Source organism: Maylandia zebra, linkage group LG12, assembly GCF_041146795.1.
Source record: "Maylandia zebra isolate NMK-2024a linkage group LG12, Mzebra_GT3a, whole genome shotgun sequence".
NCBI classification, from domain to species: Eukaryota; Metazoa; Chordata; class Actinopteri; order Cichliformes; family Cichlidae; genus Maylandia; species Maylandia zebra.
The window spans coordinates 29,443,877-29,470,429 of record NC_135178.1 but is presented as its reverse complement, the minus strand read 5'-3'; the positions used below and the strand labels follow the sequence as shown (position 1 = coordinate 29,470,429).

General features: G+C 39.2%; 1 protein-coding gene across 5 annotated transcripts in view; it reads right to left on the bottom strand.

Moving 5' to 3' along the window:
• LOC101476508 (transducin-like enhancer protein 4) overlaps window positions 1-24,464 on the bottom strand; it is a 43,865-nt gene extending 19,401 nt beyond the window's left edge. Inside the window, exons 1-7 of one of the 5 annotated variants that reach the window (XM_076891027.1) lie at window positions 23,864-24,464; window positions 23,436-23,533; window positions 21,238-21,301; window positions 21,065-21,109; window positions 7,463-7,525; window positions 2,635-2,709; window positions 1,935-2,136 (exon numbers count right to left, since the gene is read on the bottom strand). In XM_076891027.1, coding sequence (XP_076747142.1) covers window positions 1,935-2,136; window positions 2,635-2,709; window positions 7,463-7,525; window positions 21,065-21,109; window positions 21,238-21,301; window positions 23,436-23,533; window positions 23,864-23,908 — 592 coding nt within the window. In that variant the 5' untranslated portion in view covers window positions 23,909-24,464. The remainder of the gene's footprint in view (window positions 1-1,934; window positions 2,137-2,634; window positions 2,710-7,462; window positions 7,526-21,064; window positions 21,110-21,237; window positions 21,302-23,435; window positions 23,534-23,863) is intronic. The other 4 variants (XM_076891028.1, XM_004546937.4, XM_014414657.3 and 1 more) reach the window with 4 other exon arrangements.
• Window positions 24,465-26,553: the final 2,089 nt, after the last annotated feature.

The window sequence follows — 26,553 nt, the reverse complement described above, 5'->3', positions numbered from 1 at the left end:
TTCTGAAGTCTATTATCATCATTAAAAAATATTCACAAGCAGGAAACATTCAAGAATGCTGCTAATCTCAAGCATGCTGATCCACACAGGTATGCACACAGGTGTACACACGGGTATTCACAGACGCGGACTACAGCTTTCTTGGCTGCTGCCTCAAAGCACATTGTGCGCTGTCTATCTTGCGTGCTGCACAATATCGTTTATTATTTAGTATCTACTGATATCTACTGCTAGCTAGTTTATTGTGATGGTGCTGTTTTTTTTTATTATGTTGCTCTTTGTTGTTTGCTTTCTCTTCTGTTTTTTTTCTCCATACAGGTGACCCAGGTGTTTTTTTTTTTTTGTTTGTTTGTTTTTTTTCTTTCTTCCCCCCCTTCTCACCGTCTCTTCTCCCCTTTGGTTTTCTTTCTCTCCCTCTCTTTCTTTCATTCTTTCTCCCTGTCCTATCCCCCAGTCATGTCTGTCCCGTTTGTAGCAACTGAAAATAAAATAAATTCATAATTATAATAAAGGTCAATCAAATGGACCAATATGGCAAGGCCATGATGATCCACTTGGTAAAATAAATCCGCTTGGCATCTTTCTTGGCCTTAAGACAACAATTCTGATGGCTAAAGATCCAAACGGGACACAAAAAAAAAAGAAGAAAAAAAAAAGAATGCTGCTAATCTTCCCAGGAGTGGTTATCCCAGCAAATGTTACCTAAGATCAGACCATGCAATGCAATACAGAGAAAGAGCTACATTCCTGACTCTGCAGCCCTCAGTTAGCATGTCAACTGTGAAAGTTCCTGACAGTGCAATTACAAATATGGCTCGTTTGGAAGGTTTGCCAGGAGTAAGCCCTTTCTCTATAAAGAGAACATGGCAGCACAGCTAAAGTTAGCAAAGTTGCTTCTGAACAAACCACAGCATTCCTGGAACAATGTCCGAGGACATACAAGACCAAAGTGGAGATGTCTGGCCGTGATGCACAGCGCCATATCTGGCTTTAACCAAACAGAGCATATCCAAACAAACACCTCATATCAGCTGTAGAACACAGCAATGCAGGGTTGATGATTTGTAATCACAGAATCTGGGCACCTTGCAGTCAACGAGTTAACCACAAACTCCTCTTTATAATAATAGTGAGGCAATCTGTCTGAACGCTTAAGCTTGGTTAAAACTGGGTAATCCAACAGGACAATGATTCTAAATACAACAGCAAATCCACAACAGCAACAAAAGCAAAAAAGATGCAGCAATGGCACAGTTAGATCTCAGACCAACTGAAATGCTATGGCAGGACCTTTAGAGAGCAGGAGATATAGGTCTGCTCTCAAATCTCAGGTGACTGAAACAATGTTGCAAAGATGAGTGGGCAAAAATGCCTCCACAATAATGTGAGAGACTGTCGAAAGGAAGGCATTACTTTAAGTTATTGCTGTCAAAGGTGGTTCTACAAGCTATTGAAGCATTTTCACAGGCTGCTTCTGCGTTTTGGCTTAGTTTTTGTTAAATAATGACATGATGCAATATATCATCTGTTGTTATTTAACTGAGATTGTGTTTACCTGATTTTAAGACCTGATACACCTTGGCTGAAAAGACTAGATAGGTTTATCCCAATTGGGGAAACCTTAGAACTGACAGAGGGTGTGCTTTCTTTTTGCCTTTACAGTAAACAAACTGAGAGCGTATCTTTGTATCTACCTTGTGTAAGAATTTGCCCCTGATAATCAGGTAACTCGCTTTTTGACTAAACCATAATTAGAGTAAACCTTAAAGCAGTAGTTTGAAAACTCAAATTGTGACTTTGAACATACAAGCAGATGTAACAAATGCAAGGGTAATTTCAGTCATGAAGAGACCAAGACTCACACAGAAACAAGCACGCACAAACCAAAATCAACACCTGCTATATAAAAACAGCACACACAGAGCAGACCTCACCTCGTGTGTGTTCGCTGTTGTTATCGTGATGCTTCCTCTCATCTTTGAGTGGCAGCTGGTGACTCAGGGCAGAGGACAGAGCCAGCAGGCTGGCAGTACTGGCCCCAGGAGGCAGAGGGGGCTGAAGGCCCGCTGGGTGGGGTGTTAGTGGGACAGGGATGGCATGGCCATGAGAGAGGTGCTGAGCCTGGAGTTGCTGCTGCTGAACCAGACACAGAAACACCAATTAAGACTTGAAAGATCATGCATGATAAAATACAAATGAGTAGGTGATAAAAGGAAAGAGAAGGAAAGACAAACACATTCAAATAGAGCGGGGAAAAGATAGCAACTGAAACATGTAGACTACAGCTACAATAGTTAAATATCAGATACACTTTTTTAAAATTTGATCAAAAACACCAAAACCTTTGATTTATCAGCCAACATAAACGGTGATATTTATATAACTGACAATTTCTGTGAAAGATGCTAAAACATTCAAATTTCTTGCAGAAAGAAGTTAGCTATTACTACTATACAAAATACTTTGGTTTTATTGTATATTATTATGAATACATCTGACTTTGTACTTACTCTTCTCCTCACATTATTCTTTTTCAATTAATCTCTTAAGCTATTTTCCAACATTGCTGTAAAAAAAATAATCTATGCATTTTGTATTTAATTGTGTGTGTCTGCGTGTGTGTAATACACCCACTCCTATGATGGCGTTGAGTTCAGCCATGGTGACCTGCTTGGCCCTCTCTACTGCCTGCACCACCTGCTGCTGATGCTGAGAGACACACAGAAACAAAAAACAAACAAACTGAAACTGAAACAGCAGCTGAGACGGAGAAAAGAATGATATGAAAAGAATTTTGTAGTTATTACAAACAACATCTTTACAAAATTCAAACAACATTTAAAATGGACTGGAATGGACACGTAAAATGAGCAGGAACTTATCTCGTTTCATCACATTGAACTTGCATATGCGTACAGCAATCATTCTAATGCATTCTGTGATATCTTTTAAACTGCTTTCCATCTGAATCCGTCATTGTGCTTTGCCTATCAAACCTTATTCACAGCTGTCAGTTAGTTGCACACTGTAACTTCACACAGCCTGCAATTTCTTCAGAATTAACAATGTACTGACTGTGAAATATGTCAATCTCATTAAAACAGATATCAATGTTCAGTAACACGAGCGTGCTATAAAATCACCTGAAACTTGATATATATTTTTTCCTTTTTATTAAAACTCAAGGTTCTGACCAGAATCAGGTCAAACGCCAGACAGCCAAGATTCCCCGAGGCCATTGAATCATGACTGCACTTCAGTGCTTCGCTTCAGAATCTGACACCCATCAGTGCATTCATTAAAAGTCATCAGGCAGAAGAAGCAGCTAGCAGCTAATTAGGGTATACTAGTTAGTCAAGTGTAACCTGCACAGGCTGGTTGATTTCCTCTACGTGGAGGAGAATTAAAAAACAAACAAACAAGTGGATGTCCAAAGGAAGCAGTTAAAGACGTGTATTACAAGTGGCCAAAAATTCAGTTACAGACTCGTACAATATTTTGTGGATTCTGTGATTGGTTTAATGTTTCTGATTTGAGATTGTTATTAAAATTTTATGCAGCACTGTTTTCTGATTTTTGCTCAGTCTGCTCACACGTCTCGACACTGAACAGCTCCAAAAAGTTCAACACATAGGGAAAAAAGATGGGTACCAAGAGAGGCAGACAGCTAACAGGGCAAAGTCATACAAAGGGTACAGAGCGAGGAAGACAGATCCAGACAGTGAGAGAGCAGCGAGATTCATCCAGGAGCGCAAAACATCAAAGTACGCCCGAGATGAAAGAGCTTATCAGGTGTGGAAATGAACCTGACCATCGAGTTCAGCTACACCTCTGTAGGCTCAGACTAACCTGCCTGAATGTGACACACACACACACGCACGCACACACACACACATGGAATGATCCACTATATAAATTGTGCCAAACACTTTTTATGCAACAGTTCTAAAAAAAAATAGAACAATCCAAAATCAGTCGTATAATCAACACTAGAGTTCAATCTGTGCAGATGCTTTTCATTTCTTTGTATATTGTTACACCATAGGCTCCACTGGAATGTCACACTTGGGGAAGCAGTTTTAGATGTGCAGATGTTGCTAGTATAAGTTAAAGGCTTGGTGAGGTAAACCATTTTCAAAGAGGTATTGAAGGGAGGGGGGCATTTAAGAGAAAGAAATCAAAATAATAAGTCTACCTCAGACACTGTGATGCATTTCAAGAGTAAATACGAAAAGCTGAGAAAACTGAAAAAAGTTGAGAAGGACAACATGATGCGCGATACTAATGAGATGGAGTTGTAGAGGGTCGTATCCTAGCAGCCTGTTAAAATTTGCACAGGACTGAACGTAGATAATCAGTGATAGTTTGCATAATGCCTCTGCACTCTGACAGAGGACGTCTGAATTTAGAGGCTCTATATTTACCAATGTACATATTCTGTTGCCTTCAGATGGCACGAAGGATTCAGTGCACTGAAGTAGATTTTCTTACAGAATAAATGTTTCACCATTGTTTGTGTATTTGCCTAAAGAGGATTGGTTACTTATGATTTCTTGTAAAACTGTAAGGGAAAATCTGACTCCAAATATGAAACAATACCTGCAATCACAGCAAAACTGTGGCTCGATTGTTTAGTGATTAACATATTCACTTTACACCTGTTTTGGGACTTGGAGGGGACAAAAATCTAGCCTCGGGGTGGAGGTTACACGGTAATGTATTCCTAGTGCTGGTTGTAAAACTGGATAAATGAGATGGTTCTTTTGGGAGGGGCATCTGGCATAAAATCTGTGCCAAAATGAAAATATGGGGATCCATCCACTGTGGTGGCCCCCTTGGGAAATAAAGGAGTAGCCAAAAGCAAATACAATCATACAAAATACTTTTAGATTTTACCTATTCAGTGATTAATTATTCGGGTTAATAACCAACACAGTAAAGCAGACAAAATTTACTAAAATTATTATATCAAATTAATTGTGCATTCATTTGGTAGCTTGACAAGAGCAAAAACTGACTTTCTGACTGAGAAAGTTCAAATGAAGAGCTCAGAAATCAGCTCAGAAAATTTTGATACATGATCTGCTGAGTTGTTAATGTCATACATAAAAATATGGTGAGTTTAAGTAAATATCTGGTTGCTGTTAACCACAAGGAGGGAACTAGATAAGCATGGAGGTATTTGTTTGAGGTAAGTCAAGTAAGAAGTCAGGCAAAGCAGTTATTCGCAGAGAACAACGTGTCTTTTTCTTTTACTCTGAGCAACTGACTTAAACACATCTTGGTGTCCCTTCCAACTCAAAAGCACATGAACACCTTGAAATCAGAGGAATGATTCCTCACTGGGGATATGGCAACAACCGAGGAACATGTAAATAACGAGTAACTAAATGCCAGATTTTACAAATTATGCTTATTTCCAGTTTCAGATTTTCATTTTTGAAAACTGCTACAATAGCTTAGCGTAATTCCTCACCCCACCCAACTGCACCTTGAAAACAGATGGTAGGAGAAGCAGGTGGACTGGGTCCCTGCTATGCACATTGCCAGAGCTGTGTACCAGACATGACCAAGTACATAACCACCACTTCTGAGAAGAGCATATTAAGAATATTTCCTCTCTTTGACATCACAAAGATCCATAGTTTTAACTAGCGGCCAGGTGGTGTGCCCAAGTGCTTACAAGTGCTCTTTAAATCAGCCAACACCCCAGGCCACGCACCGGTACCAGTCCGTGAGTCGTTTGGTACCGGGCCGCAAGAGTTGAGGCTCGTGTGTGAAATTTATGGTTTTCAGGGTTTTTATCGTTATTTGTTTATCGTTTTTATCGTTAACTCCGTTTTCTTGGGTCTTTTCCCGTGTTTTATGAATAAATCTTCTTTTTTTTGGTACCGGTACTAGTTTTATTTTGTTGTATTTATCCACGACACCTTAAAGGCCGGTCCATGAAAATATTGTCGGACATAAACCGGTCCGTGGCGCAGAAAAGGTTGTGGACCGCTGCTTTAAATGATCATAACTCTGTTAGCGATGTGCTAGAGATAAAATTGAAATGGTTTCATAAAGAAGAGAAGACAACATTTATGGAGATATTCTGTGTGTCGTGGTTTCCCACTGTATTCCTGAAGTACTTCTGTCTGAACACCGACAGAAAAATTAGCTCCAACTAGATGCTATCATGTGCGCTTCACATTACTGTGACTCCTCAACCATTATAGGTAAGAGAGAAAATTTAAATGCTTGGTGAAAGATGAGAATTATTTTGTAATTTTACAGCCAAAACTCCAAAATAAGTCCAGCTGGTATGTATGATACTTGTTTGATAAAGAGTTATAATAAGAAAAAGTATAACTGGTAGACTTTAAGGACGTAGTTATTCCAAAACTTTCAGAAACAGATGGCACTTTTGTTGCCTTACCTTACTTGCAAATGTAAATGTCAATCAAGGAATGCATATGTGATCTTAAAAAAGGGGCCTTTTTATGGCAGAGACATAAAATCTGCCTCATGATAATGATTCTATTTATATGTTATGTTAATTGGGGGATTTTATTTACTCAAGTATATTTTTTCTTTATAAATTTGTCAGAAATAACATTTTTGTCAACTGACTTAACACAAACTTATTGCCTTTGCTGTAAATGGACCAATCATACTTACATGGCCCCAAAGGCCAATGAAACATTATCAGAAAATGACAAAAATAAAAATAGAAAACAAAGCGCTTTCACCAGAAATACACAGACACAGTCGATGTGATTTGCTGCACAACAATAAGATGAATGTGTTACATTTACTTGCACATGCAGTAAACAAGGCTGTGCACCAAAACAAAGCAGCTTCCTCTCCCTGCCTCCCCTCTCTGCAGGCCTCAGGGCTGTGTAGCAGCACCACAGTCTAATGCCATTATTCCTAATCCACCCTAAACCCTCCTAATCCATGGCTAATCTGGAGGAGAGCTTTTGGAGTCCACACTCACTCCTTCCTGCTGTTCCCACCCCTCAGCACACACACACACACACACACACACACACACACACACACTGTCAGCTCCTCAGAGGAAGGATTTATCAGCTCAACACACGCACGCCTAAAAATTTCACAATAAACACTGCATAAAAACACTTCTCACACCCACTGCTGTATGTGCACACAATTATAATGTATTTTAACACAAAAAGTATTTTCTCACACACACTCAGCCGCTGGCTCCTGCATATGTTAGTGGGAGACATTTGATAAGTTCAGAGCATATCTGTCTATCCTGAGCAGGGGGGATTAGCCCAGGATAATCTGTACGAGTGTGTGTCTGCGTGTGTGTGCGTGTCCCCATATTTTCTTTCTCTTGCTTTAAAATCCACCACACAGTTCTCCCCTTTCCTGTCTCCCTTCCTCCCGCTCTCTGACTCTCTCTCACCCACCTCCTTCTTAACTCACAGTGACAGGCATTTTTGAGTCTTACCTCTTGAGAGAGGAAGGGGATGACTTGGGCGCAGATTGCGTTCAGCCGTTTAACGATCTCCGCCTGCAAGACAGAGAAGTGGGAAGCACACAATCATTTTTTTAATTTGTTTAAATTCTCTAGCAGACAAGAAGGCGTCATCCTGTTCACACAGCCTTCAATTCCTGATTCAGTTTATATCAAAGTAATAGCTCACATAACTTTCATTTCAAGACCTGTTTACTTCGTCACATGAAACTAATAATTTGATGAACATCTCTCATAAACTTGTGTTTAATATCTATTGTGTTTCCTCCAAAACAAATCTCTGGGTGCACGGGAACTTGTGTATTTTAAATGTCAAGAATATTTAGTTAACTCTAACTCAGGAGGTAGAGCAGATTGCTTACAAACTCTAAGTTATGCTATGACAGGATACTGGACAGACAAAGATATCCCTGTAAAGTGTTGTGTGAATGAGGAAAAGCACCGTAAGTCTTAAAAAAAGTGTTGCTAACCAAAGCAGAAAATTCAAGAAATAATATCTGAAAGTTTCATACATTGTGTGTATGCACACCGCTTAGCTTTAAGAAACTCACACACTGCTTGTGCCTTATTTCTGTTTCATAGCTACAACATTATTCACATTCACATTAAACTACAGGAAGACATTTCCATGCAAAAATATAGAGCATCACTATTATCACATATTCAATTCACTAAGCATCTAACCCATAACCAGCATTTTCTAAACAGCAACAACTTTTTTTACTAAGCCTACTTTTTGCTAAACCTAATTACCAGGAGTAACCTTATTAGGTACACCAGTTCAACTGCTCATTAAAACAGATTTCTAATCAGCCAATACCACAGAAGCAGCTCAGTGTATATAAGCATGTAAGCACAGTCAACATGTCCTGCTAAAGATCAAACTGAGCATCAGAATTTGGAAGAAAGGTGATTTAAGCTACTTTGAATGTGGCATGGTTGCCATAACCACTTGTTGCAGTAATACAGAAGAGCATCTCTGAATATGCAACATGTCAAACCTTGAAGCAGATCAGCTACAGCAGCAAAAGACCACACTGCATACTACTCGTCGGCTAAGAACAGGAAACTGAGGCTACAGATTGAACAGGCTCACCAAAAGCGGACAATAGAAGCCTGAAAGAGTGTTTCTCACTCATGGTTTTCATGAGTCTCAATTTTCAGCATCACATTTAGATGACAGGGTTACATATGATGGATCCAACCCTGCCTTGTATCAGTGGTTCAGGCTGCTGGTGGTGTAATGGTATCTGGTACTTTTTCTATATATCTATAAAAGGGGAAGTGCACCAATTCAGCACTGAACTCCTGTAACACTCACAATGTGCATTATTTAAAAAATATCAGAATCAGTGCAGCAGAGTGTCTCTCTTTTTACAAATTCTTCTTTGTCAAATATGCCACGACCGCCAACAATGGACAGTTCACTGCTTTAATCTAAGATTATTGTCCTAGTAGCACTGAAAGAAGTCTTCTGCTGCTAGCCTAAAGCAAATCACGATACAGATTTGTGCTTAGGTCATGTCTTTGTACAGAGATCGCGTTTAATTCCTGAACAAGCCCCAATTTGATATGACCAGACCAGAACAATGGACTAGTAAAGACTTAATATAGATTTGTTTAACTAAGTATAAATCAGAATAATCTGTATTAGTGGTGTAAAACAATATGTAAAGCTACTCATGAAGTGCATGTTGAAAGTTAAAAACAAACCAAAGGGTAATGAATAAAGTTTCAGCCACACTTCAAGGAAGTTGCTCATTGCGTGTCTCTTTGAAGCTGACATCTGTTAACTATAACCCTCTAATGAATTTACTACTAGGTCATATATTAGACTGCATTCTCATTGGTAGTCCCTTCAATCAGTTGCCTGGAAGTTGTCAAAAGTTTATCTTGGGTTCTGCCCAGGTTACTTTGCCAATGGTTTCACTTGGAGTCGCGTGAAATAGCCAAATATTATTCACATTCTATGATTTCTAGTCGCTGCACTGCTTCCAACGTGGGTGCTGCTTCAGAGATGGACACAGTAACTTAGATGAAGTTTAAAGTACCCCTGCAGAACACTGGTCAAGTGGCAAGCCAACTTAGCTCTGCAACATAATGGGGAAAAGCACATACACAATGCACTATCGCTCACAATTCCATAATACTCACCAAGACCTTTAAAGTGACTCTCGTCTGTAACTAATTGGAGTAAACCTTTAAGTACCAGAGGAATGATCACAGCACTTAATTTGAAATAAACTGATAAACTGTGCCTTAACATTTAATGGGTGTTAGAGTCACTTGTAATGACAACCTCTGCAGATTTTTAAAGATATCTGAGAGACAGTTTTCAACAAGATGTAGGCCACTTTAAAAGGCATCATAATTTCATCATATGCCAATCAGAAAGCTATGACATATCCATTTTTCATCTGTAAAGACTGGATGTGTATTTATTTCTATAAATTACAGCAATTATATTTGATTCATTTAAATTCTGCTATGCTAAAGCTAAATGTCTCATTATTGGCCTCAAAAGTCCAACTTTACATTATCAGATTTACTCCTTATCCTTCTACATCCCTGAAAGGTAATTCTCTGCTGCACTCTTTGAGCTTTATTCAGTTTAAGCTAAATGGATGATTTGTAAACATAAACCCAGAGAGAAAGTGGAGTATAGAAAGTGTAATCCTTTGCAGACAGATAAAGGAAAGTGTAACATTTTTGTTGACTTAACACATTAAATTAAGACCCTGGCTACTGAAAAAAAGCAATCAGAGTTTGAGATAATTTCTCCAAGGCCAACACAAATATATAAGTTACAGCCGTAACCTTGCCAAGCACTTGTTTTATGTACATAACCTTGGCAGAGGTGAACTTTGCTCTGGCATCAGTGGTAACAGAGCCCCCAGAGGCAAATATAGGCTTCAGACAGCAGCACAAGCAACGCTGCGGCAGTACGAGACACATAAACACAACCGTGTGCGCAAATACATGCACATGCACATACACACTCCAGCTTCTCTGTATTCATCAGATGTTTTATACTGAGCCCAAGGGCTAGCTTTTAAAGATTACACAGCACTCTCTCTTTCTAGATCAGGTAGAATTTTTTTAACAGGAAATTGCCTGATCCACTGTCCCAAAGGGAGTGCTAGTAGTGCACCTCAAATACAAACGCCAACACAGACAAAAGACTCAGACTCACACAGAACCGCATACTAATGGGTACACAAAGATGAACATCACCTTCTTTGTTTGCAACACTAAGTGCATAAAACTACATAACTGACTATTTCCTCTCGTGATGCCATGAACATTATAGAGTCAGTTCCCATCAAAGCCAAATTCACGTGTGCCTGCTGGTGACAATTTAAGTTCTAAGTCCTAAACAATATCTCTGTTTCTGTTTAGTAAACTTGAAAGCACATAAATCAGTCAAGCACTGAATCAAAGGTAATGGCGAGTAACAGTGTGAATTTATATGCGATTAAACTTGGGTTATTTTATTATTTTTTAACTGGTAATGAACAAAGAAATGGCAATTCATAATGTTAGCTAATTATTTAATAGCTGGTTTGAGCATTATTTCAACTTTTATCATAAACTTTCAACTAACTTTGATAAAAGACGTTTTAGAGCCTGTATAAGGAGACAGTTTGGGTCATTAGGTTGTTAGGGTTGCAATATTAATCACTACCAATTATTAATAGTCGACTGATTGTTAAACATTCAAATAACTCTAACGTTTACAGTATATGAACACTTGATTAATCAGTTTATCTTTAATCTTTAACCCATGACAAAACACTGAGAACAATAAAACCTCCTCCTAATTACTATTTCTCAAAGTGTGCCCTATTTTTGTGACGAGACACATAAACTTGAATAAAAACAAGTAACTGATTGTCAAAACGGAGTGACTAACAAGTCTATTCAAATTCAAATTTGACTAATGATGTGACCCAGAACTTTAGTGAGAACACTTTAATGTTCTGAGAGAGACAATCTCATCTCAGCATTAAAGGACAAGCAGAAATAGTCATTTTTAGAAAAACCACCTCTGTGCCATCTGACCAGAACAGGTCAGATGGACCTGAGCAGACGGTAGAGATGTTTATGAAGTGTAGGGAATCACAGTTATTCAGAAGACAGAAGTTTAGAAAACTGATGCATGGGGTATATATCATTCAGAAACACTGTGCATTTAGTTTGTTAGGTCACTCTAGCAAACAGGATGGAATGACAGGAAATTGGCAAAGAAACAGACGGGAGGGCGTTTTGGCCCATTAAACCATACATAAAGTGGATGAAACCACACTCAAAAAAGGAAAATTGGGTGGTTGTTACATTTATAAAAGTCTAATTTGTAATTTGGACAAAATAATTTCATGTTTCTATGGTAAACCATGTAGGATCTGTATGAAATTCAACAACTTAATTTGTTCTTGTTGAGAAGACATGATATAATCTAGTAAGAGTGGTTAGTTGCCTGGGCTCACAAAATCACATGAGATTTCAAACCACAGGAAACTCACTGGGGTTATAAGAGGCAGACAACTATACACACACCACGTGTATGCTATTGCTATTTATTGTGGTTTAACGTGTCAAGGACAAATGTAAAGAAAATTCTGCATCAAGCCTTGTAATAGCTTTCCTACTTTTGTTAAGCCTGGATTGACAGCTCGGTGGCGCAGTGGTTAGTGCTGTTATGTCACAGCAAGAATATATGCAGTGGGTTCTCTCTAGGTACTCTGGTTTGCTCACATAGTTTAATGTCATACAGTTATTGGGGATAGGTAAATTGTTGATTCTAAATTACCCATAAGTATGAATGTGAGTGCAAATGGTTGTTTGTCTCTGTGTTGTAGCCCTGTGATAGACTGGCGACCTGTCCAAGTGTACTTTGCCTCTTACTTTACGATACAGGCTGGGGCATAACTTCTGGGTTATGCCCTAACATAATGTTAGCCAGACTCTAGACTTTGTTGAACATTATGTAATATGAAGACAACATGTAGTATTTAAGTGACCAAGTAGTATTGGGGTAAAAGTTATTAAATAGTGTTGGAATAAAGTGAGAAAATTGTGAAGGATTAAAATATTCCAAGAGCTCAACTTACTTCATCTAAACGTGTTTCAAGCACATTTTATCAACACAGCACAGCACAGGTTTATTGTGCATTTTATGAATAAGTTGTGTTGATTTAACACAGTTGTTTAAGTTGCTGCCAAAGCAAAACATCTGTGTGCAACCAATGTCCACTATTGAATTAAGTAAATCCTATATGCTCTTTTTTCAGTGCATATATGCAATTCTGCAATCTGAACAAATTATTACAACAAGCTCTAGCAAAGTGTAAAGAGGAAAGGTGCAAGCAAAGGCGAAAGTGCCACAAGACCTGTGGATCAAGGTGAATAAATGTAAGCACTAAGTAAGCAGAGATCTTGACTATCTGGAGGCAGTGTGTAAAAGCCTTTTAACGTATCCATGTGCAGAGGCTATGTTATTTGGATTTTTTAAAGAATACTTAATGCAGGAGCTTGAAATAGTTTCCCCCATTTCTCCCAAAGTCACCATTTAGCAGGCAGCAGCTGTGTCTCGTCTCAATCGTCTAGTCAAACAAAAGTCTATAAAAGCCCTACATGCCAGGTGATGACTAAAAAAATAAGCTAGGACTCAGTAAAAATCGCAAAATTGCCAGTGCAAGGTCTAAAGGAGGTGGACTTGCCCATCACATATCTAAATCTGCCACTGGCTGGAAGCTGACTTTCACATTATTTCAACCAAGGCTGAAGTATGAAGAAATATAATGGCAAAGAAGCAGCACTAGCTCAAGTGAAGATTTTACAAGTTTAGAGTAGAAGCCACAGAAAAGGCATTTATCTAGAAAATATATATATTTTTAAAGTACTCAACCAGGCAGCGTGGATATATAAAACCATATGAAAAAAACAGAAGGACTGCTTCAAAGCGAGCCTATTCACTCTTGAGACTAGGAGACCTGAGGGGTTATTAACTCAAGGGGATTCAGAATAACTTCTTCAGTGTTTACTCTTGATGATTCACTTATAAATATCTCACAAATTATGACACTGTGTTAGAAAATACCTTTAAACATATTTGACACTCAACTTTTTATCATTTTTTCATCAGTAGTGCTAAACTTTAGAGCTGAAGTGTCAAACAAAAGGCTCAGGGGCCACAACTGGCTTTCCAAAGACTAATCCAACGGCTTTGTGAAGAGGACATACTGTAACCGTATTTACTGTATGCCCCCCCCCCCCACCTATCAATGGCAAACTACATCAAAGCAAACAAGCTCTAGACAAGCAGTCCATTCTTATAATTAAGAGGCAATCTGTGCAAGAAGCTAACAAACCTTTTTCTGTAATTTTACACCTTTGTTTGTTATAATTTGAGCATTTCTTTATCATATAGAAACACTAAGATGTCGTTTTGAAACTGACATTTGTTTTCTTATATTAAAATATCTCAGGGATTAAATGTATAGTTAAACTTCCTTACACTGACAGAAAGCAGAGTTTCACTGCTCCAACCCACTTAACATCAAAGTGGGTTATACGAGGCCCACAATGTAAAATGGGTTTGACATCCCTGCTTTAGACGATGTAAATTAAGAGCCTGCAGTAATCTTTAGGATGGCAAAGGAAGTACACAAAGGAAACCATTTAGTGTCATGTACACCTCAAATTACCTTCTAATGCATAACAAGACGGCATAGAGGACCTAAAACACTGACATTTTAATTTTATATTTAATGTTTATACAGGAAAAACTTGCTGAGCACACATGCCCTTTCTCAGCTAGACTCTTCTTCACATTCACGCACTGGGGAGCTGCTCAGTGTGTATCAGACCCAAGCTAGTTGATGTTCAACTGCCTTACTAAAGGGCGCCTTAAATTTTAGTGCTGAAAATGAAAGCAGGAAAGGAAGACATTCTTTTTTTTTTTACAGCCAGGAAGTTATTTGGCAATTCTCTATAAGGCTACAATTGAATTTGATTATTGAAACTGTTGGGCATTTTTGTTTCTTAGTAAACAGAGAAAATGCCTAAGGCTACGACATGCTACAAACCCCCAAAAAGTTGTGTATACAATGATTTGTGTATCAAAGAACAAAGACAACATTTGATGTGATGTCTTTGTTCTTTGTTGAAGAACAAAGACATCACATAGTGTAAAACTCACATTTGTTTAAATATATACTTGTTGATGCTTCAGACACATTTCTTCAAAGTTGGATCAGGGACATGTTTACCACTTTGTTTCATCATCTCTTCTTTTTACAGCAGTGTAAAATGTAAAGTGTTTGAGAACTGCAGAGAAAAACTGTTGTAGGTAAGAAAGCAAAATGTTTTCTCTCAAGTTTGTTTTTTCTCTGTCCATCACCGACACGGATTTCAAATCAAATAATCAAGATGTGACTGTTTCAGCTTTAATTCAAGGAGTTTAACAAAAGTACTTTATTACTGGTTTAAAAATTAGAGTAATTTTAATCCACAGTCCCCAGTTTTGAGAGGCTCAAAAGAAATTGGACAAACTAACATAATTTCAAACTTGAGAATTGTTTTTAACAGTCACTCACAACCCCTTGAATTCTAGAAGCCAAAGTAATCATCAAATGCTGTTTTTCCACCTTTGAGATGCTCTGCAAGGCCTTTTATATAACTGCCTTCAGCTGCTGCTTGTTTGTGGGTCTTTCGGTCTTTAGTTTAGGGGAGCCTTGCTTGAATTAATCTTGACTTCATCTGTCCAGAGATTACTGTCCACAGCTGTGCAGGGTCATTTCAATGTTTTCTGGAAAAGTCTAATCTGACCTTCTTCTTCTTAAACACAACAAGTGATTTGCACTGTAGACATTTATACTACTTAAGGTGTCCCTTGCTTTTGGAGTGTGACAGTAAAACACCAAAACAACACCTCCTCAAAAGTGTTTTTGACTTGGAGAGATGTTATTAGGGGTTTTTCTCAACCAAGCAAAGAATCTGTGATCATCCATTTTAACTGGCTTACGAGGACTCTGGGGCTTTTTGATGTTGCTAAGCTGGCCAGTGGATTTCTGCTTTTTAAGAAAGTACCAGATTGTTCTTTTGACACTCATAACATTATTATCTCTCTAATAGGTTTATTTTGTTTTTTCACCCTAATTATGGTCACCTTTACATCCATCACAACCGTTTGGACCTCAATTCGTGCAAAGCTACAAAAAGTGGAATTTAGTCAATTCCACGACTTAAAGCTGAAGCGCTGCACTGTAAATACATTGTCTGATTTAGAATCCAATGTGGTGATGTAGAGATGCAAAAATGACACAAAAAAATGCCACTGTCCAAAAGCTTATAGATGTAACTGTGTATAAGCATTTATTTTGAAAGATTTCAAAGTTACAACATCACTTGTAAAGATGCAGATCTTCCCTAACAACTCCAAGCAACATCTGGAAGAACTGACCCAAAGATATTGGCATCCGAACAGAAACAAAAGCACCAGAGCGGAAAAGTAAATGGAGGTGTTTTTCCATGAGGCAACACAACCAATTTCAGGTGACATTTTACATCAATGGCAAAATATTGTGTCTGCCGGCCAGAGTGCAGGGATGTCAGGCCGTTCGGCCAACACGTCTTTTCACCCTGAAGAGACCAAAGCAAAAAAAGCAAGGCTCCCTTTTTTCCCCAAAAAAATGTCCTGCAGTTCGTGCAAACCTGGAGAATTTGTTTCTGCAATGATCAGGGCCCAGCTCTAACACGCAGTATTCACCTTGTTGACAAAAATAAGAAACAACTGGCCAGAGATTGCACTGAGGTTGGGACTCAAACTAAGTCAATCTATGGAGCCTTTTGCTAGTTAAGAGTCTGCAGTCACATAAAACAGCAGCAACCCCTGAGATCATGGGTACTGGATTTTTCTTTGAACCTGTATGTGAGTCGCTGCAGAAATGTTCTACCAGTTAAAAAAAAAAGAGAAAATATCTTTCATCAGTAGCTTTGCAACATCAAACTTCAACAATACAGAGAAAATGCAACTAATGGTGTGATCTTCCTGAGCTATTGAATTTCATGACCACAAAAATTGACTTCTGCAGAAATTCTTACTTATTATTTCATTATTTGCCAGAAATAATCCACTTGTTATCGGTTTTCTTTAAAAAAAATCTCTTTGTGATAATGGGGTGGTAACTAAGCTCGTGACAGAGAAAACGTGTTCTGTTTTGTTTTTTTAGTTGAATTGTTATCCAAAAGAGTAATAAGAAGAAGAAGAATATGAGAGGAAAAACAGCCCCATAAGCCCCACTTTAACTCCTAACAAAAAAGAAATTAGATCAGGCAAGAGCCCTGGAGTCAGATTGGGTCAGAAAGAAGATCAAATGTCCATCTCCCCTGTGGAGCTTTGTAAGCACCACATCAGCACCACTTTTCACCACCAGCTAATACACCTAATGGACCCCACCATATAAAGGCTACTCTCTCTTGTGACTGTATGTGTGTGTATGTGGGTGGGTGTGTGTAAGAAACAGCTAGATCAGTGGAGAAAAACAGAGAAGAAAAACAAAGGGTGCTATACAGACAGGTTACAAACAGTTCAAAGGAAAGGAGCACTTAATGTAAAGTTTTCCTTCCATCTTTCAGTCTGACATGTGCGCCCCTTTCGTGCACTCCTCCCTTTAACTGACAGCATAAAAATGTCTCAGCTTCATGTTTGAATGAGCACCCCGGTCATATTTGCTTTACTTACTGGGTTTGGCCAATTAACATTTACATATTACTTTCAAGTCTGAACTGCGTGAAATCAGGATATGCACAAACTCACAGCAGTGCATGTCTCTGCCTGACTGTATTTTGTCCAGCTCACTAAATGCATGCCTGTTTTGCAGAATGTCCCGAATAGCAGCAGCACGTGTGTGATAACATAACTAAAAAACTTAATTTCTTAAGTGCAATTCGTTTGAGACATTTATGATTTTGTAGAGCAACCTCTCTCTCTCTCAGAGATTATGGCAGTGGTGGTGGGATACAGGTTTCTTTCATACACACAAACTAAGACCCTGCCTTACAATAGAGAAGAGAACCAAACATTCAAAAGCCTGATTAATTTTCACCAGACCAATACTGACAAGGCCCATTGCCACATGTATAAATCTTTTTGTTCCCCCCAATTACGTGGCTTTCTCTGTTGCCGTAAAATAATGTCTACATGCAGCCTAGTTTCAGATGAATTGTGTAGGTGTTATAAGATTGACATACCTACACATAATAAAAATACTCACACAAAAAAATTCAGGTCAACTTTTACAGAATGGAAGCCCTGAACAAGCTATATACTGAAAAACATGGAACAACAATCGTTCATTCCTCAACATAAAAGAGGGAATGGAAGTGAAAATGGCTTATTCTGGAGCTGACTTGGATTGTGAACTCTCTGCTGTTATTACCACACAGTTATTGTTTCTAGGCCTTAAATTCGACACCCTCCCACCCTGGGACCCATGCATTAGGTAGTGTTGTATTTTTAATAAGTTTTTAGCTAATGCATGTAATAAATCAACTATTATCATTAATTATTTTTCACAATTGAAAAAACATCCCCACAGCATTAGTAAAGATTAAAAAGGTAAAGAAAAGAGTTTAATTTAACTTGTGTTTATGTTACTTAAGCATGGCAGACTAAATCATTTGCCTCTCCTCTCTCCTCACACTAGCAGCAGATAATGTCATGACATGAACCTGAAGTGAACTGTTAACCTCACCAACACCAGGTCTTCCTGCTTTTCTGGTTGAAACCCAACTTTGCATCTTGTGCAGCTCCTGTGGTTACTGTGGTACTACACTTTTTCACCATCAAATATGAATTTTACTGTAAAAATACTGTTACATAGTGAAATTTAGGATTGAACAGATGATCTTTTTAACTATGTATATGAAAGTTTTACACTTTATAAATACTTACTGATTTAAATTGCAAATACTGTCACTTTGTATTACAGTGCTGCCATCCTGTAGTGGTTTACACATTTGTCTAATAAGGCAAAAGATCCCTGGTTTGAGCCGGGCTCGATGTCCTTTCTGACACAACCTGGCATGAAAATCTGCAAAATCAAACACGTGGAACAACCTGCTGTGGCAACACCTTGTGAATAAGGGAGTAGCTTTACTGTAGTTTTATATTACTAACTTAATGTTGTTCTCAATGCATTTCTAAAATCCCAAATTCAAAGTACCACTGGAACACTATGTGACCAAAATCCTCAAATCGAAATAAATGGCTCCCTGTCTGCACCAGTAAAATGAGCTGTCAGACCTCATTGAAATCGCTGCCAGTCTTCAGTATCAAAACGTCTTATTACTTCCTTCTTTTACCACTTTCTCATCCCTTCTCCTACCCATTTTCTCCTCGTCCTTCACTTTCTTTATTTCTCTTTCAGCTTTGTTGATTTGCAATTGATTAGCTGTCCTCTCAGTCAGCTCAGTCCCATGCTCGACATCCCTCGTACCCTCCTCCCTCCTTATCCCTCGCCCCCCTTCCCCTTGCCTCACAGCCTATCCTCTCTTCCATCCGCGAGTCAATTTCTCTTTAACGAGCATTGGTACATTTCACTCCCCGGGCACCGGGGCCCTTCTGTGTAAATAAAACACAGAGCAGAGTCAAAAATCAATGGGCCTATTACCCTCCGAAAATGCTAAACAAGCAAAATTAGCGACTCGCTTGGTGGTGGAGGCCTTAATGTCCTCCGCCCTCCCCTTCCGACCCTCAGCATCACCACCACCAGCCCCCCTCTCTTCAATCTCAGCATCCACTCAACAAGCCACATACTTTGTATCATCATATTGAATGCCATGGATAGAAAACACATATTTAAGCCTGGGCATGTTGGTGTAATACTCAAAATCATTTGCTTCCAAAAGTCTCTCCCTCACACAAGGACAAAACGTGCACCGCACACTGCTGGCAGAGATGAGGGATTCACTCTTCTGAGAGAAATCATTGGGCACCACACGGAGCTACAGGCCACATTTAACCGCTTTTTATTTTGCCTGCCTTGCCCATATAAACACAGCACACGCACACACAAACAGCAGCAGCCAGCAGGAATTTATAGTAGGGATCCCATATTTTATCAGACGAGTCTGATTAGTGTGGCAGTAAAAAGCTGCACGTGTGTCCAACATTTGCACGCAGAAATACACACGCGTACTGACAGAAACAAACACTAGAGCACACACAAGTAAATGTCTACATTGTAGGAGCACACGCACAATGTGAACAAATACACAAATAGTGCACACAAAACTAAATAAACAACGAAAGTGTGCCTACAGACAAACACAGACCAACACACACAATCACACACGTGTGCACACACACACACACACACAGAGTAAACATGTACAGTATGTACAGGCTGTTAAACATACACACACACACGCGCGCATGCACACACACAGCAAAGCAAACACATGGTATAGATACAGAAAACACACACACACACACACAGAAAGACAAAGGCCAACAATTTATCACTTCCATTCTCTCTCACACACACACATACGCACGCACACACAGCCACACACACTACACACACCATTTGTCTGGAAATGAATGTGTAGCTGGTTAGCTGTGGTTCATTTATCCTGGCAGCTGATGTGTGGTTAACAGAGACATTTATGCTAATGACCTTCTGTGTTTAAAAAAGGCAGCAATAATGTAAAGGCTCGTTAAAGGCCAAATCCTCGTTCGCTTGAGTCATTTTTCAGCCCATTTTCTTTTTCAATTAAACTGATGAAATTATTATTCGCATGTGAAATGACTATTCAACCTCACGAGGCAACCGACCGCTCGAAAATAGAACAGGGGACAAATGGATCAAATTCTTAAATGTTGGTGGCTGATGTTCTGGCCTCATCCTGGGCTGCTCCCGTTTCACTATGACTCTTTACAATGATTCAGAAAGTTGCTAAATGTGTGCCGTGAAGGGAGTTTTTTTTAATGTGTAACTCATTTCTCAAGTTGGGAATTCTAATCCTATTTTAGAAAATCCCAAGCAATAAGAATAACATCATTTTGTGTGTAAATATCAACATATTGATAATGTAACTTGTTTTATGTTGGAAATGCCACTTTTTCAGAGCACTTTGTAAACTGATAGCAGTCTTTGACATCCAGAAAAAGCAATAACTATACTTCGGAAAATCAGCTGCGTTATCTGTATTATGGAAGCACATGACCCTTCGCTGTCAAAGAAAATGGTGAAAGAGAAAAGGTAAAGACCTCAAAAATATTCTTCCAGAATATTACCAGCATGCTGGGACATTTTAAAAACTGAGATATGTCAGTCCTCTGCTTAAAAGCCGTCCTATGTAATGGCGTGAATAAATTAAAGTGCCTCCAAGTTTCCTGGACTTTGCCCAGTGAGATATTTAGAATTTAAAAGCACTTACAAATTGGAATAAAAGTCCCATTTCCATTTGCATTCCTTTTGTCACACAGTACAGCGTGGTTTACGTCAGATGTTTTGTTTTGTTGGGTTTTTTTTTCCTTTTCATCATTTGAGTAAAAACATCTCTTACCTGCTTGTGCATCTCGATGTTCAGCCCGTATGACATTTCGTAGTACTGAAAGATAAAAGCAAGGTCGATCAAACATGTCTTCTCTGTTCCTCTTTTTTCTCTCTCACACACACAGACACACACACACACACTAATAAAATACTAATGGCAACACATGAAGTAAGCTGTCTCACCATGACATAGTGCCTCTGCATCTCAGTTTTCTCACTGGCCAGTTTCTCACATTCCAATTTCAGACTGCGAGACAGATAGAAAATGTTTTGTTAGCACGTGTCACCATCAAACACACAGCAAGCTGCATCCATGCCACACGCAAACACATGATCAAAAGTAAAACCAAAAGACCAAAAATCTTTTCTGACTTCTAACTGACTTATTTTGTAGGGAGTGGATAAAAGAGGATGAGCGAGAATGAAACAAGACTTTAGCAAACTGAAAGCAGAGATGATACTTGCACTATACTGCGCAGGCAAGTCACTGCATCCTGCCACTTTAAATTTGCATTTCTAAATATGAGAGCTACAAAAGAAAGACAAATAAGTTGTTTGGAATGCAGCAATTTCCTCTGCAGACACAGGCACTTACTCAGCAGGTGTAGTGCAGTAATTAATGGATCGATGGACAACCACACAAACCTCATCATATATTCTTATAGTGCGAGTAAAAGCCTAAACTGCAACATCAACAAAAAAAGCAACCATAACATTAGGATCCATTTTGCGGAAAAGCTTAACTCTTTTGTGTCTGCCAGTGTGTCGCTCCTCATGAAGTTTTTGTGCATCTTTTAAGAAGGAACTCATCAGGTTTATATCATCATCAAAACCTTTGCGTGTACACGTCAATCACAGCAATGTAAAACATGAAAAGAAATGAGAAATTTCAACATTTGCTTAAATATAAATGCTGAAATCAGCTGAAAATCTGGGGCATTGCCAGACTTTAAATGTTTAATACCTCAACTTTATTTAAGTTTGATGATGACGGTGTCCTCTTCTTTATTTGTACTCTAAGGTTGGGGAATATTCTCAAAGAGATTCATTGTTTTAGTAAGGTCCATAACATGTTTACATTTCTTCTAAATAAGAACTACCGTAATAATAAATACTAATAAATTCATCCTTAAAAAACATGAAACATGTGGGACCACAGTAATTCTTATTGTAGCGTATTCCCAGAGTATGTCTGACTCACTGCTATTTTAAAAAATGAATAAATAAAATCTGATCAGCGCCACCCTCGTTTTGGATTTCAGTGGAACGAAAGAGTTTGATCTGTGCGGCTGTAGCATTAAGCATGCAGCGCACCATTCAGCCAGTTCAGCCTCAGGACTGGCCAACAAACTGGACCACTGGTTCATCTCACCAGGTGATTGGGTAATAATTATGAGGTGGCCAGAAGTGGGTGATTATTATGCATTGGTATTGTGCCTGTGGTTCAGCCCTGAGCAATGTATTTCACACTTCATCATGTCAGGTAAAAAAGTATTTCACACCACTTGCACTTGCAGAGAGAGAGAGAGAGAGAGAGAGAGAGAGAGAGAGATGTGCATGCATGCAAAGGTTGATGGGGGTTTACCCGTGGTTAGTCACTAGTAATAGATGGACCTTGGACAAATAGAGGCTACCACTGTTTTAGCTGCATATGGTGCATTTGAGAGGAATAGCAATATAACATCCCTGAATATAAATGTCAAACTCAACATACTGTATTTCTTAATAGAAACTTAAATAAAAAAAATACATTTCTGTCTTGTATTTCATGTTCTTGCATCACACATTTCCCTAATAATTTGGTCATACTTCGTGACTCATACATGACTAGTACACAGCAGCACAGAACTCGACCATTTCTTTAACACTATCTCGGGTTTTTCGTTTTACAGTGAGTCAATCCACAGTCAATCAATCAATTAATTCTTTTAGATTTATTATTTCTTTAGTTAGCATTTTCTGTGTGTGGATGGGGGGGGGGGGGGGGGGGGGGGGGTCACTAGTATAAGCTCCTGATATCCAAGGTGACTTAGGAAAACTGGTTTCAACTGACCAAAAGTGCAAGAACCAAAAGGTAATTACGAAGAAAAAAAATATTATAGGTAACATTTAATAATCTAAAACCAAACGTATGTATTAATTATTAATTGTGCATTTTACATGTAAACATTTTTTAACATTTAATTTTTTTAATTCCAGCTATTAAAGTGATTAATTAACCCACTAATTACTTCTAATGCGCACTCAGAACAACAGGGATCAAATTCGCAATCGCTTCTATTGTGGGGAATGCAGAACGGTTCGTAAGTTTACTGCCGTTCTGGCTGACGAGCTGATGTTTCAGTGCAGCCCAAATGTCATGCTCGTATCCGAAATCCTACCTGTGATACTGCGCCTGCAGGAACTGGAACTCCTCCTTGATCCGGTCGCAGGACTCGGTGACAGTGAACTTGAACGGCTGTCCCGGCTGATGAGGGACCTCAATCCAAAGCAAACAGCGTGCGAAGGAAGAAAGGAAGAACTGAGCCACCAAAGTTCAGCGTCACGACACACACACAGGCAGGACTGTAGCTGACAATAGGCCTCTGTGATAAGGATGGCCTTTTTGGTTTCACTCAGTCTCCTTACACGTTAACTCACGCACACTCAGAGACACACATGCAGCTGTGGCAGTTTGACAATGAGCGCAATTGTCCGTGAGAGCGCGCAGTGGCACGGAAACTTGATCTAAACTGATTACGCATCAGGCGCGACTGTTAATCTGCGCTGTTTTGACACACTGCTCTTACCGCTACTGTTCTGTACTTACCGGATGCCGCGCCGGGGGGTACATCTTGCTCAGATCTCGAATCATTGAAAATGTATTGCAATGTTCATCCAGAAAAACACGAAAACAAAGTGTGTGAGAACCGAGCTTTCTCCGTGCGTAAAAAGTCAGTCAGTGGCTGGTTTGCGGGCTAAATGCAGGTTCCGCGAAGAGTGGAGACATCCTCGGACCTTTGGCTGACCAGAGACAGCAAGACAGTAATTCAAAAGTCCATTCAGCGTAATAATAAAAGCAAAAATTTTCTCAGTCTTTTCCAAAATCTTCAGCACCTTATTCTAAGCGCTTAACGCTCTCCTTCTGAACTAACAACAAATCCTCTATCTTCTCAGATTTCTCACAGAAAACATTAAAATCTCGCACACCATGACCCTACTTGTCTGCGAGTACGCTTCTCCACAGCGTCCCGTTGTCACGCGTTCATTGGTTTATTTCCTACAGTCTCCGTTAAAGGTTTGCATCCTCATTCAGCACCCGCCGACCGACCACCTCTCCGACTACAGCAGCCTGCCTCCGCGACGCCAAATTTAGAAGCAACCAGTCGTACGAGCTCAATTACATATTCACTACAATTACAAGGACCCGTAGCACGACGTCGGGACGTGTAGTTTAATTCATATTAGTCGATAATAAGCCCTACAGATGTGCGTCTGCTGTAAAGAACTACAACTTCCCAGCTCCTTCGCGAAACCCCCAAAGCCAATGGTGTGTGGTCCGAGGGAGGAGCGGCCATTAAAGCCAGCCAATAGCGACAGAAAAGTATACACGCTCCGTTGCACCCCCCTGCCAATCATCTATAAACTATCCAATCACATCCAGCAAGACGCGATTTATGCAGACCCCCACGTGGGGGCTGCTCTGGTACAAAAGGATGTCACAGGGATTAATCTGAAAACTATCTGTTGACTTATGTGTTCTTTTTTTTCTTTCTTTTTTTCCAGAGACTTTGGGGCAGAAGTGAACATATGGCCCCTTGGTCTCATGTTTTTCTCCTGTTTCCTAATTGAAATCACCTATTAAACAGTCTGCTATCATGTCCGCAGATTGCACCTATAACCCTGCAATTAAATTCTCATGCAGCCCCCTCATCTCTCACTTCACATTATGTAAATCATACAGAGGGTGGACAAATAAAAAACTGATTATGTTAGAGCCACAAAGGTGGCATCAATATCAGGCTGGATGTCAATTAGCGATTCAGCCAGTTCTATTTATTCATGTCTAGTTGGAAAAACATTTACACAAATTTCTAATTTTATGTTTTTTTCTTTTAAATTAAGTTTTTAACGACATAATAACAATCTGGTTGGTTATGGTCGGGCTGTTTTTAACTTCTTCTGCATTTAAACATTTAACAAATTTTAGAAATCCCTCAGATCTCAACTTGAAAAGTGAGTAGCATCTGTGACTGCCAGCTAAAATATACCGCAGGCAAACGAAATCTGGTGAAGTGAAATTATGATGTCAGTACTTTATGTACTTAAGTTGTCTTTGGCTTCTGATTATGGCTGGAAAATGCTGCTAATACACATTTAGGCTCCCACCATTCTTTCGTTTTCTCAGTCTCTTTTTTGTGATCTCATGTCTCAGACAAATTCCTAATCCTAAATGCTAATCCTGCTGTTCATATTTCAGCATACACTCTAACATACAGCACACATGTGACATTATCCTTTTTTTATAAGTACAAGCAGGGTGAATGCATTTTATGTATTCCATACGTGTGCACTGCTCAGATAAATGCCGCCTAAAAGAGCTTGAATCATTTGCCTAATTTCTCTGCCCTTTACGTAGTACAACCCAAATGGAACACCTCTTGCTAAGTAAATTGAAATATTATGACTAAGACTCTCTTTCTCACACACACACACACACACACACACACACACACACACACACACACACACACACACACACACACACACACAGAGTTGACACCATTCATTTTGAGCGAACAAGTGCATATAGTCTGTCAGCCTGCATTTGTGGCTGTGAGAAGATGTTCAGTGTGGGTAGATGAAACACACTGTTGCTGGGTCAGCAGCTCTCTTCACTGCTGCCTTCGGTCATTTAGCAGAACTAACTGACTGTGTCCAGAAATCTTAATCATTTTGTGCTGCATTACACTTTATATTTCATGTCCCTTTCTCTGAATTTATCATTACCCATTAAAGCTATTTAGGATCACGTTTGTTATAATCTGTGTGTCTGCTTCACACGACACAATAAAATACATTTCAGTGCTTCAGTAGTATATGTTGTAATGTTACTTCTATGATTAATAATAATAATATTTGCTCAAACATACTAACAGGTGTATGAATTACTATCCACAATGTGACACCACATCAATCCACTTTCCTTGTCAGTCTGTCTGCTTCTGTCTTGTCTGTTGTCTCTGCCCCTCCCTCAAACATACATGGGATTGTGCGCACAGAGACACACACACATCGCCTCAGCCATTCAAATACACATCTCTATCTACCACACATACAAACTAATATCTCAGGTAAGCACAGAGCCTAAAGTGACCTGCTGTCGCGGTGCGTGAATCCACCAAGGCTGTGAAAAGGTAATATCATGCCCTCCCTCTTTTCTCCTCCAAGGGTTGAGCCATGATGTGGACGAGCAGAGGAGGTGCAGAGGTGAGGGAGGGGAGCGGGTGAGGAGGAATA